Here is a 17,237-nt window from a genome sequence, read left to right on the forward strand (position 1 = left end):
CAGCTAGCAACTTGTTGGAAGCAAACTACTTCTAGCTAGTGTAGCAGGGTAAGCCAGTCTACAATAAAGTTAAGTCTACCTTAAAGGTCAGCCCACCTTAAGTCAGCCTGATGCTGCAGGTTTCAATGAGCACTAGGTGTAGCTCATTGATGTAGCCCCATATAAAGACCAGGCACACCCTCAGGCTGCAAAGACAAAGCCCCTTGTTTATCGAAACACTGGTACATACTTTGACGATTTGTGTATCAATTATTTGCACATATTTGGGTTCTAAAACATAAAACACAGAAACAAGATTCTGGTTGTATCTTTAACCACTGGTCACACTAGCTATGAGCTATGATCAAAGGTACGGTGGTTAATATTACTTGCTTGATGTATACTGTTGAAATTTACTGTTCCTAATAAAATAGCCCAATTATAGCATTGACTTGGAATAAAACTGGTTCAATGTGCGAATATAGCTTTGATGTCGTATGCTACTTTAGCATGTTGCTGTAGCCTAGCTTGTTGCATGTCTCCGGGGGGCTAACTTTATCTTAGTCAAGCTTCATTTAACGTGGAGGAACTGGTAGCTTACTTCACTAAACTTAACAAGTATTTCACAAAACAATAAACATTTTACCTGCTTAACATCTGCATGTTAACATTGTTACTGCGAACATGTTAGCATGTTGGAGTTAGCATTTAGCTCACACCACTGTAGTGCTGAAGTACAGCTTCACAGAGCTGCTAGCATGGCTGTAGACTCTTAATATTGTATTAACTATGAAAGCATTTTACACCTTCAAAGTGCATTAAAAAGGCTTTCAACGGCCGCCTTAAAGCACCTTTTATAGATTAAAAAAACATGCTGGTGTTCAATGGAAAACCTCATGTTATACTATAGTATAGCTTTTTTTAAGGTATTGTAAAGTTTGTGTTTGAGTCATGTGCTGAACTTTTAAATCTGATCCCTCATCACACTGATAATGATAGATGAAGTTCTCTGGAACAGGAAACAAAATAACCGAGCACGCAGGGGTATCAGGCTTATTAAAAGTGCTGAATTTCTGTGTTATGTATGTTTGGCTGCAACACAGATCCAAACAAATCCATCAGAATGACATGTGTTGGTGTTTTGCAGAGATGTGCTGCTCGGTGTCTGTTACAGATCAGGACGTGATCCAGATCAGCAGGGGGCTGGAAAATATACACACACAAACACATTTATACACGGTGGGAAAAAGTTCACATTAAAGCCTGCAGGCTGGTTGGATGAATACTAACAGGCTCAAATGGCATCAGTCGCAGACAGGTGACAAGAAAATCAGAGGAAGATGGATCGTGAGATCTTAACCCGCTGCTGGTTTCCTCTTCTCGTCCTCAGTCTGTCTGTCTGTCCAGCTGCCTGTCGCTCTTTTTCTGTCTGTCAGCAGAGCTAAAAGCTACTGCTCAATGAGGTCATCCTCTGACCCACGCAATACCTCTCTCTTGACTGTGGCTGTCTTTGTTTTTCACCTCACCAGCTTCTCACAAAGTGTATCATGGTTGGATATCTGTGCCACGCAACAACAGTGGTAGAGAAAGTTCATTTTTGTAGAAGTAGCATTAACTAAATATAAAAAGATGTTACATTTGAAGTGCTGTAAAAGTCCTACATTTCAATTTATATTACATAAAATTTGATGTTTATAATCTAAATGAATAAAACTGGTCCCACGATTGGTCTGAAAATACAAGAACAAGACATCAGACTTCCTTTGAAAGGATTTATTGCCTCTTTCTCATTAAATTGGTCACAAATCAAAAGTGTTAGTCCAGTGATTTTACAGCCAGAGTGGAATGAAAGAGAATGGGAGATGTTTTCATATTTTAGCGAGCATTACAAGCAATGTAAACACAACACACATATCATATCAATCAGCCCTATGTATTAATGCCGGTTCATGTGATTTGATCAGTGCAAACCTTAAAAAAATCTATGCAAAAAAAAAAAATTCACAGTAAAGAAGGACAACTTTGTGTCAAAGTCCTGTAAACGACATCGAGATTCACAATCGGCACATAAATTAACATTTCATCTGCTGCCATGAAGACATTCCTCAGCTAAATAAGACAATCTTTTTGTTTTTCCCGCCTTCATTCTTGGGACTGGTGCGTTACAATCTCTAACGGTTAACATAAATGCAGTAAGGAGAATTTTAGTCTGAAAAAGCCACATGGGATAATCAGGTAGGTTCATAACTTTACAACTGAAATAAAAATATATGATTTTTTTGACCACAAAGAAAGTCGTTTGTGGCCTGTTATCGTTAAGGTTTTTCATTTCCTTCATTTCCTTTGCATCCAAATGCTATCTAAATTTTTCACAATGTTCCTACAGTGTGAATATAAATTGTGTTACCGTTCGGAGGGAGAACCAACAAGCTAGTTTGCTAGTTAGCATCCAATGCTTGCTAACTCTTTGGATAATTTTCCAGTTGGGGTGGAGGGATGGTAATGAGCTTCAGCCCTATTGGCTCCCATCCATCCATCCATTATCTATACCGTTTATGCTGTTAGGGGTCGCGGGGGGCTGGAGTCTATCCCAGCTGTAATTAGGTGAGAGGCGGGGTTACTCACAGACAACCTTTCACGCATACATTCACACCTACGGGCAATTTAGAGTCACCATTGAACCTAACGAGCATGTCTTTGGACTGTGGGAGGAAGCTGGAGAACCCACGCATGCACGGGGAGAACATGCAGACTCCACACAGAAAGGCCCACTACGTCTGAACCGGGATTCGAACCAGGAACCTTCTAGCTGTGAGGCGACAGCGCTAACCACTGCACCCCTATTGTCTCCTTAACAACAATAAGTATCTGTGAGAAGTCCTCCCTCGCTCTCAAAAAATAAAATAGCACTCTGCTAGCTGTTTCTAAAATCCCTTTGCATAGAGCCAGGCTAGCTGTTTCCCTTTGTTTCAAGTCTTTATGCTAAGCTAAGCTAAGCAAACCTACCCAGCCGTCCTTTCAAATGCACAGGCATGACAGTTGTTTAAATCAAAGGGCTGTTATCTGTCGACCTGTCTTTGCTATAATTAAATTCCTGTTCTGGTTATTAGGATCCATTTCTCCCCTCATTAAAACATACTGTATTTATGCTCATACTGCTTTTAAAGGCAAACTGCAGCTCCCTCAACAAGTCCAATGGCCACTTCACAGACATGAAAAAGCAGATTGATTTGCATGAGCACTTCTGTAGCAAACACACTCCTTCCACAGCGTAGCAGAAGATTAATCATAAATTTATGATGTTTAGTCATATCATGAGTCATCGCACTTTAAACAGAAGACTGGTTGTTACAGCAGGGGAGCATTTGGAAGGTGCACTTGATGCAGCAACATAAACCTTGTGCACATGTAACACATCTACAGCGAAAGTGAAGCTGAGATTTGTCGCTAGCCATCCCCTCATTAGATCTGTCCTCTACTGATCCCACATATTAAAGAAAGTTATTTGTTTTCCAGACAAAATAGGACTTTTTTGACTCCTACATTCGTGCTCTGGTTTACCTCATTTAGTCAAGTCAGTTAGGTTAATTGAAATGGGCGAGTTAATGGGGGCAATATGATGTTTTGTTTTCACAGGAGGTCAATAAAATACGGCTCTCCCGCCAGTGGATGCACACCCATTATTAAGTTTGGCAAAATATGTTAATTAATTCTCATCTTATTTAACTCTTTTAAACAAAAACGCACTGCAACTGAATTTGACTACTGATTTAAAAGACAACAAAACAGCTGCTGATAAAAAGCACCCAGTGATTTGATTTAACATTGTAAACATAAATCTATAGATATATACGCCAGATAGGAATGTAAATGTACCCCGTATACTTTATGAACATTTTTATAAACATTGTCTCCATCTATCTTTTAGTGAAGTTCTTGATAAACACAATCAATACTGTTAAAACTTAAATCCTGATTCCTGTAATGATAAATTCAGTGCATGGCACAAGAAATGGGATTCAAGCAGAGGGTTGCATCTGTACAAAACATGAATAATCAGGGCATTTTACAGTTTTTAAACCATTGATTATCCTGTAATCAAACCAAACTTTGGTTCTTTTAAATACAGATATTTTGAGACATGTGGACGAGGCTTTACTGCTCCACAATTCACAGTGTGAGGCTGGGAAGAACAAGTCATTTAACCCCCTGTTCAGTCTGAAAATCACACTTTTCTTAGCAAAAAACTTCTGCAAATGAGATTAAACTGTGTTATGCATCTATAAATATTCTCTCTTTAATATTTATATTTAAACTAGTGTGTCAGATTGCTGCTGTAATTTATAAATCATGCAGGAAAATAGTAAAATCCCTATTTCTTTAGATCTCTTAAGGCTGATTGACAAAAACATTTAAGTGCCAATTTTGCTAAATATCTGTATTCTCCTCTTTGATATTTGTGGAGCCTTTTCAGGAGATGTAGCACTCTGCTCTGCCTGCAGGGGGAGCCGCTGCTGCAGTGACATAAAGATGTAAGATCTAAGTCAAAGCTCAGTTCAGAGAGCCATCTACTGGGAAGGAAAAGAGGAACACCTGCTCCTCAGGACGTCACACATAGCCCTTAAACATGACTGGAAATGGCTCGTTTTATGTGATGATTAATGCTTCATTTCCTGTCGGAAAAAAATCTGAAAGAGCTCCGGCTCCGTCTGAATGAAATGATGGCATGAGTTGTTTCTGCAGCTCTGCTTTGGGATCAGTGTGTGGGAGTTAATCTGAGTGTGAAGCACAGGAAGCTACGGACACAGATGCAGGTGAGATGGACGTCACAACCAACGCAGAAGACGACGACGAAGACGGCTCAAAACTGGATCCAGTTTCCACCGTCCTGTTGTTGTGATTGTGCTGGAGCGGAGCTGAAAACAAGGACACTTAAGTTATTTATTTTCTGTATATTAAATTATATCTGTTTAAAAAGGACAATTCCAGTATTTTGCATGTAAAATAAGAATATACATTTGAAAATATAAGGATTAAAAAACAAAGTAAATTACCACTGAGACAGAAATAAAATAAGTTAATTATGAGCATTTTCATTTAAATATAGGATTTTCTGCATTTAATGGTATAATTAATCCATATTTGATGTATTTTTTATATTATCAATAATGATTCAAATCATTATCTTTTTATTTCTGTATAATGCACATATATTTTTATTTTATTTTTTATCCCTATCTGTCACATATTTGTGCAGGAAGATCGCACAGGCTTTAAATGAGAATATATCACAATAAATACATATTTAATAAATTAAAACGTTCACAAATATGCAAAAATACTCATTTTGATGTATAAAATATTGATATTTTTAAATATATATAAATGAAGAAATACATAAATAATTATTTATTTATTATTTTATACTTCCTGTACATCCTGTACTTCTTGTGTATATACTACAGGAAGTAAGTGGTCTACCTTGCAGGAGCGGAGAAGTCCCCCCAAAGATCCGAACTGGGGTTTGACTGAACCACAGTGTTAGAGTTACTACTGTCCAGCTCCAACAGGCAGCCTGTCACACACAAAGAGCTCATTAAGCAGGAGGTAACAGACTGACACACATCTCACTTCATCTTCTGCAGCCTGAAGCTCGAAAACGAAGGAGACTCGCTAAACAGAAACTAATTAACACAGTGAAGAAAATAGGTCACTGATGTAGGTTAAAGTTGCACAAGATGATATGAAAACCTGCTGCACACAAGTGATTCTCATTTACATCTACCTGTTGATGTGCTTCCCGTCTGGGGAACTATGTTGTGATTGGATGAGCCTGACAAAGGAGGCGGGGCTATCTTGCCTCCAGGTGGTGGTGGGAGGAGTCCGAACCCACCTGAGCCTTGTGGGCGGGGCTTATCCCTCTTTTTACCTTGCTGGGGACAGAGAAAAGAACATTTTTTAAATATAAGAATTAGAATTGAAAGAAAAGAAAAGAAAAATTCCGATGTTCATGAGGGCTTCTAGGAATGCAATTAATTTTCAGTTTCATCCACCATTTCTTTAAATGACATGCAGCTTAACACATTTTCCTTGAAACACACTTTGAGTTTTTGTTTCACTGATTGCAAAAGCAAAAACTTGAAAATGTACTTAAAGTTAGATGTTTCACAAACTGGTCATTACCCCTATATTGAGTGTGATGGTCTGCCCCTCTTTGAAGCCCAGGTCCAGTTTGGGCCCTAAATCTCCGAGCGTGGAGCCTTTACTGAGCTCAGTCTCCTGTTTGACCCATCTGCAGGGAGAGACACAAATAAACACACCATCAGCACGGACACAGAAATAAACAAAGCCTCTCAGCAGAAAAAAAAACACAGCATGCAGCTTTCCACAAGGCTCAGTGCTGAATATCTCAAAGACAGCATCCTGTTTTAAAGGAGAAAGACTGTCACCAGTTTACACTAAAACCAGCCTGATATGCTTACTTGAAATGATCCTGTAAGGCAACGTTAAAATCAAAAGCGTCCCCTCGGTCACCGAAGCCGACTCCTATGAAAGCACTGCGACCTGCAGAGAGATTTTGTTAATTAACTCACATTTGGGCCTTCAGATAGGCAGTATTAATAAATGATTCTGTGTTGTTGGGAGCCACTGTCTTAACATTCACATCCTCACCGTTGTCATCTTGTATCCGCAGCACAAAGTATCGACTGGAGTCACTGACCGTTTCCACCGAGACACCGGGATACTCCTTCACTGGTGCCTGTGCAAACAGCTCCCCTGCAGGACACAATGCAAAAGAGTGACAAAAGTGCTGAAACCGTGAATCATTTATCCCTCGATCATATCTTTTTTTAAACTGTTAGAGTAAAGATCATTTGAATTACATCTTAGATAGCTTAAAATGAGCTTCTGACGGTTCGTGTGGGCAAAATAACACACAGTCAGCCCATCTGAGCTGCATGCAGCAATGTCAGAGAGGGATAATCCTTCATCATCCATCAATTCCAAATTTTGCACACCCACATCCTTCTTCCTGTTCATGCCAGTCACTTTCCATTATGTTTGCATGCATTTTGAAATAAATAAAATCTCAAGTTTCACAATCAAGAACTCATCATCTCTGGTAATGCCTGAGAGTTTGGCCGAACCATCACATAAGGTTGTAATGCATTGGAAACATTCAGATCTGTGACTTGGCAATGGGAGATAATTCTAGTCCGCACAGATTAGCAATGAGCGAGGAAGCTAGCAAGATTCAAAGACAATAACATTGCATACAGTTGACAACTAGTCATAACATGAAGTCACACCTGAGACTTTGTCCTCCAGTTTGATGAACGCCACTTTTCCCTTGGCTGTGATCCTCATGCGACCAGACCAGTCTGGAGTGTCCAGCTTCCAGTCAGCTGCCCTGTAGATAAACAGCATGTTATTATTTTACTCAGGAATAGAAATATATTTGCGGGACACATTTACCAAGAATATGCAGACCTTTTCTTTTCTATAATGGAAACCCCCTAAACAGCCGTAAAAACACAACTTGGTGACAACGATGTTGTCTTTGAACCAGTAGTTTTAAAACATCTTATTCAAAACACATAACATCATTTTGTTAATTGACACAACATTAAATTAATAAAATCTCTATTATTCTCGTTACCATTAAAGTATCACAGACATGTTTAATTGGAAATGATGCAGAAGATATGATGGATTTTTGTTTGACTTGAAGGACATTCAGAAGCACAGGTATCCAATGTGCAAAGATAAAAGCAAAATTAGCAATAAAAGTTGCAAAATTATATTTCTTTTTTTCATTTAATCATCTTGCTTTGGTTGGGACTTGTCATGGAAACCCTTTGGGAGTTAGAAAAAACTTATTTAAATTAATCTTTCAAAACGTTACTAGTTATTTATTCATTTCTGGTGGCTTAGGTATTAGGTATAAATAAGAGCCCGCCGGATAATGATTGGCCCATAAATACCCAATAATTTTGGCCAATTTTGTTTTACAGACATGGTTTGCTTTACTTCGAATACTCCCAGCATAAAGCGAAGTACATAACATACACAAAACATAACATAACGTTTCATCTGTATTGACAGCCTCAAGTGAAAACAAAGCAGACAGAAAACCCCTTAAACGTTTATTTCTCAGTTCAGTCGTTTCTGTGAAAAGAGACATCCAAGCTGTCACAGGAGAGAGTGGGACAGTCCTGGCACATCGCCCATATCGACCCGGCGTGATGACAAATACCCCCGTCACATCTGTGACAGCTTAGCCGCCCTGAACAACAAAACCAGCCAACGATTTCAACCGTTCCTTTACAATGATTTCCATCTGCGGTCCTCCAAACACATCACATTAAAGCCAGTGCCCCTCTAATGTGTGCTTTGTAAGCATGTCCTGGCAGCGGGCAGTGAAAGTGAAATGCCCACACCGAGCTAAAGCGAACACCGTTAAACCATATTTAACAACGCCGTGAATGACCGACCGTTATTTCTTTACCTGTATGCGCGGTTTGAAGCTCGCGGCGGGATGCGATAAACGTTGACATCGGGTTTCACGCATAGAATCGACTCATACTCGCCCTCAGCCGCCATCTTGAATCAACTGTTATTGATGTGGGAGTTGTGGTTGTGACTCATTTATTCGGTTCTTTGCTGAGGGGGGTTGTGTATGTGTGTGTGTGTGTGTGTGTGTGTCCACTGAAATCCAGTGCAACAGATATGTTATTAATGGGTCATTCATAAAATTACTTGATATTTTTATGTTGTGGAACAATTATAGGCTCCGCTTTTAAAGTGTCATATTCGAACAATATCACGGTAGCAGAAATTGCTATTTAACTGAGAAAAAAATAATAAATCACGATAGGGGGCGTTGCTGGAAACTGCGGAAGCGGAAGCCGTCGTGTCGTGTCTAATAATGGGAATTGTGGCTCTTATCAGTGATCCGTATCATTTGGCACAGCTAGGTGTTAAGAGCCAATTCTCATGTAGATGAGCATCTTCGGATTTTGACATTATTGCGAAAGTTAGGGGTTTGTGGGTCAGACTCTTCAAATACGTTATAGGATCAATCTTTAAAAGAAAAGAAAAAAAGGAAACGAAAAGGTATCGACACCCCTCATTCCCATTAAGGAGTCGGTTCATAAAGTCGACTCGTTCGTCACGACACATCAACAGTGGGTTCGTCTCCTCGAAGACTCCCGAAGATCCACTCAGGGTTAGTGCTTTATTTTTGCTGCAATTGCTCAAATTCAATACACATAAACGGCGCGAGGCCGTTGGCTGTTATTCTGAACTATAAAATGTCTGTTTCTCGAAATATAACCTTTTCTTACAAGGCTAAAATCCGATGTTTAAGCTGACTCTTGCTAGCTTGTCTCGACCGTTAGCCATGTTAACGGCAGCTGGCCGTTTTCTGTCGCTCTCCGAGGTCCTGAAAACACAAACTGTGAAACCTAACAGATATGATACTTGCAAGCACGTCGACTTACAGTTAAAATGGCTCACACTGATCATCAATATTCTATTTAAATTAGGTCTTAGCTTATATTTTCTCACACCTGCCCCAGGATGGTGGCAGCTAACTAGCTTGTAGCTTAGCTAGATGGCTAACCTAGAAGAGGATCTGTTTGTCGCAGTGATTACGACAAAATCTGACACCTAGGCACATATAGCAGGTTTAGGCACTTCTTGAATCTACCTTGGCAGCCACACGTTTATAATAATCTGCCTGCCATTGTATCTCAGTGCCAACTTTGTGTCTCAGCTCTTTTAAATGTTTACTGTCTCCTCCCTGCAGGTGGAGGATCCGGTTTCTGACATCCTGAGAAAAACCAATGCAGTCAGGTGGAAGAGAGACTAGCAGGATGTATGCTCACTGAGCCAGCAACTGCACAAAAGCAACCTGAAAATAAGTCTTTAAAAGCAGAGCCAGACTTTAAAAAGGTATGAGTTTGTGTTTATGTTATTTGATCATGTTTAGGCCTGTGCAGGCATATGTATCCTACTTTTCCAGTAAGCTGGGAGCATGCAGCACTGTTAACATGTTTATTTCTATATCAGGTCGTAGTGGTTTGACTCACCACCTCAACCCCTGACACCATGACGTCTTCTATGCTTCGCCGACAGCTGAAGAACCTGGTCCAGAACTACTCTGAGGCTGAGGTCAAGGTAAGAGAAATATATGGGCTCTGCATTGGCACACTAGTCAAAGTATGAAGAACATAAATGAGAGTCTTATTGTCCTTTCCAATATTTTCCATTTAATACACTTGAAACACAGATTATTTAATGGCTAAAAGGCAAGTAAAAATACCAATCTGAAAATCTTACTCGAATGTAACACCTCATTAACCATTGAACAAAGAAATATTAGGCTGTAACAAAAATCCATAACTTACTCAAAGAATGAATCTTGTGACGTTTCAGCTGGAAAGATAGGACATGTCACTTGCAGGCCAGCATGCTGCAGTAAATAAAAAGAGAGACTGAGCAGAGCCTGATCCAGGCCAATTATAATTTCAGGTGTGGCCTGGTAGGTGAAAGCTAAATCCAGCCCCTTATACAAGGCAGGAAGGAGGATTTTCATCACTCACAACCTTAAGCACATTGCAAACAGTCATTGTTTTCACATCCAATGTTCATTTTTTTTTAACATTTATTTTAAAACATTTCATCCACATTTAGCAGACACTGTATATTTGGCATTTATATACAGTTCTGTTCTTTGGAACAACGTGATTTTTAAAGTCACAGTTCTCTAAAACCCTTACAATTCAGGGTTTTACAGTCAGGGAAAAATAGGGAGATGTTTCTTCCTAAAATGCTGATCTAATAAAACATGATTGGTATAGACCGGTAGAACAGATTACTTCACTTCTCTTTTGTTAGTATGATGAAATGAGATGATGGCACGCAGGTCTTCCAGGCTGTAACTGGGGCCACAATTTCTTACTGTGACTTGCACACCAATGCTACAACAAGTATATCAATGAGGATTGACTTTTGGAGCCAACCTTAAGTGGCCAGTTTAGGATCTGCACTTTTTGGCACCTCCATGATGGCTTAAGTTTTCCACCTGATATTTCCAACACCATTATTTTTTCTTGCTTTGTGGCCTTTGCAGGTGAGAGAGGCGACATCTAATGACCCATGGGGTCCATCCAGCTCTCAGATGGCCGACATCTCCGATCTGACCTACAATGTGGTAGCCTGCAACGAGATCATGACGATGCTGTGGAAGCGGCTAAAAGATGACAAGAACTGGAGACACATTCACAAGGTAACAATATTAATATACTTTGTGCCAGACTGTGTTTAAAGGGCAATTTGTCTGTCATTATTGTTTATGTTATGTTAGCCTTGACATTTCCATATAATTATGGAAATGGGATATTGTCAGATGCACCAATTATTTGTTTACACATGGCTGGTGGGTATCTGTACCTCATTGGGTGATTGGTCAAAGATAATAATTAACTGAGGCAAACAAGGTCACCCAAATATTTATCTGTATCTTTCATTTAGCAAAAAGGTCCGCGACCAACATGACCAACATTTCTCTGGTGGTAGACAATAATTCATAGTTCTTCTTCCCTTTTTATCTCTCGTCACACATGGACTAAACAATACAAGCTTCTGTGTAGGGATCCTGTGTACTGAGGATGTCAACAGACAGTATTTTTATACTGACCTTTAAGTATTCTTAAATATAGTTATATAATCATTGTAATATAAAAGGGCTTTGTAAATTAAGTGCTAGTTTAATAACGGAACAGTAAAGTGACCACAAAAAGCAGTGTGATTAAAATGTTATTGGAGATTTGCTTGGCTGTGGTCAGGGAGGATCATATCTGAAGGTGAAGGGCAATAGGTAATATGAACCTCTGCATGCTGCTTCGCTGTAGACGACACTGTCTTTTGATATTAAGATGAGAGCAGTGCTAGGATATTCTGTATTCGAGTGACAATACATATAAAGGGATACCAATAGCATAACATCTTAAACAGTTTGACAGCATGCCTGAATACATCAGTTACACTAGTGTCCAGCTAAAGCATTGCATGTATTAAAGTATTTGCAATTAGTTTCTTTTCCCTGTTGTTTAATACAATGAATTCCACTTCATTCCATGTAATGTAGAAAATACAAATATTACATGACAGACATTTGTTCATTTTCATGCTCTTTTCATACCAGTCCCTGACACTGCTGGAGTACCTGTTAAAGACCGGTGACGATCGTGTGCTGCTGAAAATGAAAGACAACATCTACATCGTCAAAGCCCTCACAGAGTATCGCTTTGTAGAAAAGGACGGCAAAGATCAGGTGATACATGCTTTCTGATACCGTCCATACCGTCCCTAATGCATATCATGCAACCTTTTAATGGACACTAAAAGGTTTCATGATGCATTAGGGTAGTCCATTATTGGCACTATGACATCTATAATATTATACTACTTGTAATCTCCAGGCCAGGTTTACCAATCAAGAATTAAAGACATTCAATCTAGGTTTGCTGTCACTAACAAATGTCAGGACTTTGGAATGGGAATAAGTCAGGGTTTATTTCATTGGTTAAATTCAGACCATAGTAAAGTTTGGTCCATTGGGTTGTTTTGGGAGACCGTTTTCCAGGCTTGGATGTGATTTTTGTCAAATGGACAGGACCAAATTAAAGTCTGATGTAAGCATATCTGTCTCAGGGTTCAAATGTGAGAGAGAAGGCAAAGGTTGTCCTTATCCTAATGGAGGATGATGACAAACTGAAGGAGGAGAGAGACTTTGCTGTCAAGACCAGAGAAAAGACGTCAAAAAGTTCTGCTGGTGAGCCTGACTGTCCTACAGTATCAATGCTACAAAACTATTGTTTCAAATGCTTTAATTATTTTTATTCATCTTTTTCTCTCAAACTAATTAAATTCAATCTCTATTTGTTCTAACCAGCCTCATCCGCGGATGCCATCAAGGATCCCAACTACAAGCCATGCTACGTGGTCGGGGCATCAGGGCTTCCATCCTTAGACAACATACCCTCAGTGGCCGACTTGACTGCTTCCTTTGCTGCCCGCAAAGAGGAACGCATAAAACAGGAAGCTGAGAAGAAAGAAACAGAGAGGAGGGTAAGTGATTCGCAAAGGCTGCACCACCATAGTAAAGGTGGTTAAGAACAAAAATAATACAAACCATTGACTTAGAGGCTACAAAAGTTAAACCAACCTCCCTTTAACAAACTCATAACATAACTTATCTTTCCATAACACAGTTCTTTAATGGCTTTTGTCGTAAATCGCATTATATCATGTAGGTGTGAAGGATGTTTTTCTTTCTGTCCACTGTACATACATACATCATTCTTATTTAAGAAGTTTATTTTCCAGAATTTTTAGATATTGTCTGGTCAATGCCTCCCTGAGCTCCTGTAGCTAATAGTAACAAGAGAGTTCTCTTTAGACGCAGATAAAATTGCAACATGGCAGCATCCTAGAGCTAATAAAAGTGGGTTCACAAGAAAGTCTCCTCAGTGGTCCGGAACTTTGGTTTGGTTTGCCAGCGTCCATCCATGAGCAAACCACTGTCTGCTGCAGCAACATGACTGACTTATTCCAGCACTGTAAACAAAGGCACACTGCTAAGTGTGTGTTGCTGAAAGTTGCACAAAACCAAGCCCTAGGTTATCCGCTGCAAAAAAACCCATTCTACATATATTTGGGTTCATGGTCACAAACATCAAAGGTCCTGGAACCACATTTATGGACAGGGTTGGACTCCTTTCCAAAGTCACATTAGGTAATATGCTCCAGGTAGGTGTGGGGATACCTTTGAGTACCAAGTCTTGTGGCTCAAATACCAATTGGAATTGCTTACTCAACTTGAACAAATTATTTTGATCTTTAAACATGAGGTGTTTATTACACCACTAATAAAACCACTGGTTGCCTTTTCTAATTTTTTATTGCCTAGGCCAAGTTGAGTGAAGATGAACTGAAATGGGAGGATGCAGGCAAAGCCAATGACAGCGAGGGAGGTGCTTGGGGAGGAGAGAAAGCAGAGGAGGAGAAAGAGGTGAAAAAAGATGCATGGGGAGCCCCCGAAGAACCCAAAGAGGCCACAGATCCATGGGGCACACCCGCAAAACCAGACACAACTGACACACCAGCCAGCAGTGATGCTTGGGGGGCTCCGACTAAAACTGATGAAGATCCATTTGCAGCACAAAAAACTGAAGAAGATCCATTTGCTAAGCCAAAGAATGGAGAAGATCCATTTGCAGCACCAAACGATGAACCTGATCCATTTAGTGCACCAAAAGGTGATCCATTCAATGCTCCTAAAGATGATCCATTCAATGCTCCTAAAGATGATCCATTCAATGCACCAAAAGATGATCCATTCAATGCACCAAAAGACAAGGAAGATCCATTTGCTGCTCCAAAAGATAAACCAGATCCGTTCAATGCTCCAAAAGATGATCCATTTAATGCTCCAAAAGGCGATCCATTCAATGCTCCAAAAGATGATCCTTTCAACACCCCAAAAGATGATCCTTTCAATGCCCCAAAAGACGACCCCTTCACGGCTTCGACAGCACCAAAAGACGACCCCTTCAGCACCTCAAAGGATGACCCATTCAACTCCCCAAAAGATGATCCTTTCAATGCCCCAATAGACGACCCCTTCATGTCTTCGACAGCACCAAAAGATGACCCTTTCAGTGCGCCAACAACACCGCCCAAAGATGACCCCTTTGCTGCTCCAACCACACCACCAAAGGAGGACCCTTTCTCCGCTACAACTATACCAACAAAGGACGATCCTTTTGCTTCACCAACCACACCACCTAAAGAGGATCCATTCTCCGCAACAACTATACCAACAAAGGACGACCCTTTTGCTGCACCAACAACACCACCTAAAGAGGATCCATTTTCTGCACCATCTAAACCTACAAAGGACGACCCTTTTGCTGCACCAACAACGCCACCCAAAGAGGATCCCTTCTCTGCACCATCTAAACCTATAAAAGATGACCCTTTTGCTGCACCAACAACACCACCCAAGGAGGACCTATTTGCAGCGCCATCTAGCCCACCAAAAGATGATGCCTCTGATCCCTTCAATGCCCCTTTGCTGAGCTCACCAGAAGGCAGTGCAGATGCATGGGGAGCCCCTACTAGCCCTCCAGCCAACAGCGGGTCAGATCTCTGGGGGGCACCATCTGCTGCAAATGAAGCTAAGGGTGGAGATCCCTGGGGGGATGGGACAAGCGCCTCCTCCCCTGTTGATACTTCTGATGCCTTTGGGGATGCATCCAAACCGGACAATGATCCATGGGGAACGACAGGTAGGAAACAAACAAATAAATATGCTACCATTGTTTTACAGATTCTTCCTGACAGCCTGCCTGCTCTATTTTCCTGATTAGCTGCAGCTCCAGTCAGCACAGATGACGCATGGGGTGCACTTGCTCCACCCTCCGACTCCTCCCCATCTAGTGATCCCTTTGGAGATGGTTCATCTAAAAAAGGAGATCCTTGGGGAGCACCAAGCAACGCACCTAGCAATGGGACAGGTAAAATGCACTTTATTTTATGTCTGAATTCATATTTCTCTCATCCATCCATTGTTCCATGTCGGTTAAGCAATAAAATGCTTCACATTGTTTGTCTGCTAAATTTTATGCTTGTTTTTAATCGACCACTGGCTTAGTGACTGACTGAAAAGGGTAACTAATAACTCTTTCTGTGCTTGCATACGTGAATTCATATGCTTTTCTTTTGTGCATTTAATGGTCTTTGCATGTGTAACTGCTTTCTTCCATTTTCTCCATTTCACCTCCATCTTCCCATCAGTCAGCAGTTGGCTAACAATCCTAATCAACTAAACTTCTCTTCCGCTTTGCTCTCTCTTCCTCCCTGACCTGTCCCCAAAAGAAAACACCTTTTAGACTAGAATTGGACCTTTATTTTATTGCAGGAAAGCGAACGGTGCAGGAAAAGGAGACGTACAGAAAGACTGCTTCATTTCTGGGCTCTGCAGGGGCGTCGCTTGTTGACTTGGACGATTTATTTTCTTCTAACCCTAAACCCAAACAGCACCCTGTCGTCAACATGCCCGCCATCCAGACACAAGCCATCGGTAAGGACGGACAGATTGCTTCAGTCTGCGTGAAAGACACAACTTTTGAAGTCCTTGTGGAAATATTTGTGGTGCACTTGATTCAAATGGATGCATGACAAACCTCAAAGACTGGAACACCACTGAGATGCTAAAAATCGGTAATTCCCTGGTGATGTTTTAAATGCATTCCAACACTGTTCGGCTGAATTCTTCAACCAATGAGAGAGACAGAGAGAGAGAGAGGTGGAGACAGTAAGACAGACAAATAAATATATATCGATAGGTTTGTATGGAAAAGCTTATTGTGATTATATGTCTTGCCGATTTACCCCTCCCCCCTGTGTTCTCGCTGTAGTGTATAGATGTTGTCAGGTATGTGTGTGTGTGAGCATTAGTGAAGTTTAGTATAGAGTGTATATTAACCAGCAGATATTTAACTCTTTTCACTCCTCTCTCTGCTTTGGTGCATTTTCTCTTTGCTGAAATGCTTCAAACTGTATACCCCCCCCCCCCCCATCCCTCCATCATCCTGTTACTGAATTTCCCAGGCGCTTTCAAAGCTGCGGCCATGACATCTGGCTCTGTGGTCAGGATGTCCCTTCCTGAAACATCAGCCCAATATGGCAGTCCTTTTGGTTCCACCTTGGCTCCCTCCTTTGGTGCACCTTTACCCACTTATGGAGTTGCCAATCCTCCAAAGGACACTCCCCTATTTCAGCTTCCATCGAATATGATGGGTGCGTCCCATTTTAACTTGAATATGCATCAAGCAAATCAGGTGGCTCCTCTGTATTCAGGAACTGGAATGCTGCAATCCATGTCTGTAGATGGGAGTCCACAAATGGGACTCAACATGAACCACCCCTGTGGAGGACTGGGAATGATGCAGTCTGGATCTCTGGTGGGGAATCCTTTGGCGGACCCCCTCTTATCAGGACCAAGAATTGCTCAGTCCAGTTTTTTTGGAGGAAGTTGGCAAGCTGGAATGGCTAACCTGGGAGATCCAACTTCTCAGGCAGCAGGCGGAGTCCCAATCCAGCCGCCGTTGCTCTCAGGCAGTGGGTTGGGTGAAATCGCGAACAAAAACAACAATCCATTCCTGCTCTGAAAACATGACATGTAA

The 17,237-nt window shown here is 40.9% G+C and overlaps 2 protein-coding genes across 2 annotated transcripts; one reads left to right on the plus strand and one right to left on the minus strand.

Annotated features, from left to right (window-relative positions):
• Window positions 1-3,527: 3,527 nt before the first annotated feature.
• necap1 (NECAP endocytosis associated 1) lies at window positions 3,528-8,583 on the minus strand. Its single transcript, XM_069681143.1, has 8 exons — window positions 8,489-8,583; window positions 7,290-7,390; window positions 6,652-6,756; window positions 6,462-6,543; window positions 6,163-6,271; window positions 5,765-5,912; window positions 5,461-5,554; window positions 3,528-4,895 (listed from the first exon to the last, which is right to left on the minus strand). The coding sequence occupies exons 1-8, from the start codon at window positions 8,581-8,583 to the stop codon at window positions 4,841-4,843; spliced, it is 789 nt and encodes a 262-aa protein (XP_069537244.1). The 3' UTR covers window positions 3,528-4,840.
• Window positions 8,584-8,998: 415 nt separating this feature from the next.
• epn1b (epsin 1b) lies at window positions 8,999-16,000 on the plus strand. The gene is made up of 10 exons (XM_069681142.1): window positions 8,999-9,208; window positions 9,791-9,936; window positions 10,054-10,161; window positions 11,117-11,272; window positions 12,191-12,319; window positions 12,700-12,820; window positions 12,941-13,116; window positions 13,958-15,338; window positions 15,420-15,566; window positions 15,928-16,000. Exons 3-10 carry the CDS (start codon window positions 10,093-10,095, stop codon window positions 15,939-15,941), a joined length of 2,193 nt encoding a protein of 730 aa, XP_069537243.1. The 5' UTR covers window positions 8,999-9,208; window positions 9,791-9,936; window positions 10,054-10,092; the 3' UTR covers window positions 15,942-16,000.
• The last annotated feature ends 1,237 nt before the right edge of the window (window positions 16,001-17,237 follow it).

Source organism: Semicossyphus pulcher, unplaced genomic scaffold (genome assembly GCF_022749685.1).
Source record: "Semicossyphus pulcher isolate SPU_LCO1_2020_fin unplaced genomic scaffold, fSemPul1.0.p SCAF_5, whole genome shotgun sequence".
Taxonomy (NCBI): domain Eukaryota; kingdom Metazoa; phylum Chordata; class Actinopteri; order Labriformes; family Labridae; genus Semicossyphus; species Semicossyphus pulcher.

Excerpts from the sequence above, each read along its gene's own strand:
- necap1 (XM_069681143.1), bottom strand. The coding sequence starts at position 8,583 with ATGGCGGCTGAGGGCGAGTATGAGTCGATTCTATGCGTGAAACCCGAT. Across the intron at positions 6,757-7,289 it reads ACTGGAGGACAAAGTCTCAG|GGGAGCTGTTTGCACAGGCA; the intron begins GTGTGACTTCAT and ends TGTGTCCTGCAG. Across the intron at positions 5,913-6,162 it reads CCATCACACTCAATATAGGG|CAAGGTAAAAAGAGGGATAA; the intron begins GTAATGACCAGT and ends CTCTGTCCCCAG.
- epn1b (XM_069681142.1), top strand. The coding sequence starts at position 10,093 with ATGACGTCTTCTATGCTTCGCCGACAGCTGAAGAACCTGGTCCAGAAC. Across the intron at positions 13,117-13,957 it reads AGAAAGAAACAGAGAGGAGG|GCCAAGTTGAGTGAAGATGA; the intron begins GTAAGTGATTCG and ends TTTATTGCCTAG. Across the intron at positions 15,339-15,419 it reads TGATCCATGGGGAACGACAG|CTGCAGCTCCAGTCAGCACA; the intron begins GTAGGAAACAAA and ends TTTCCTGATTAG.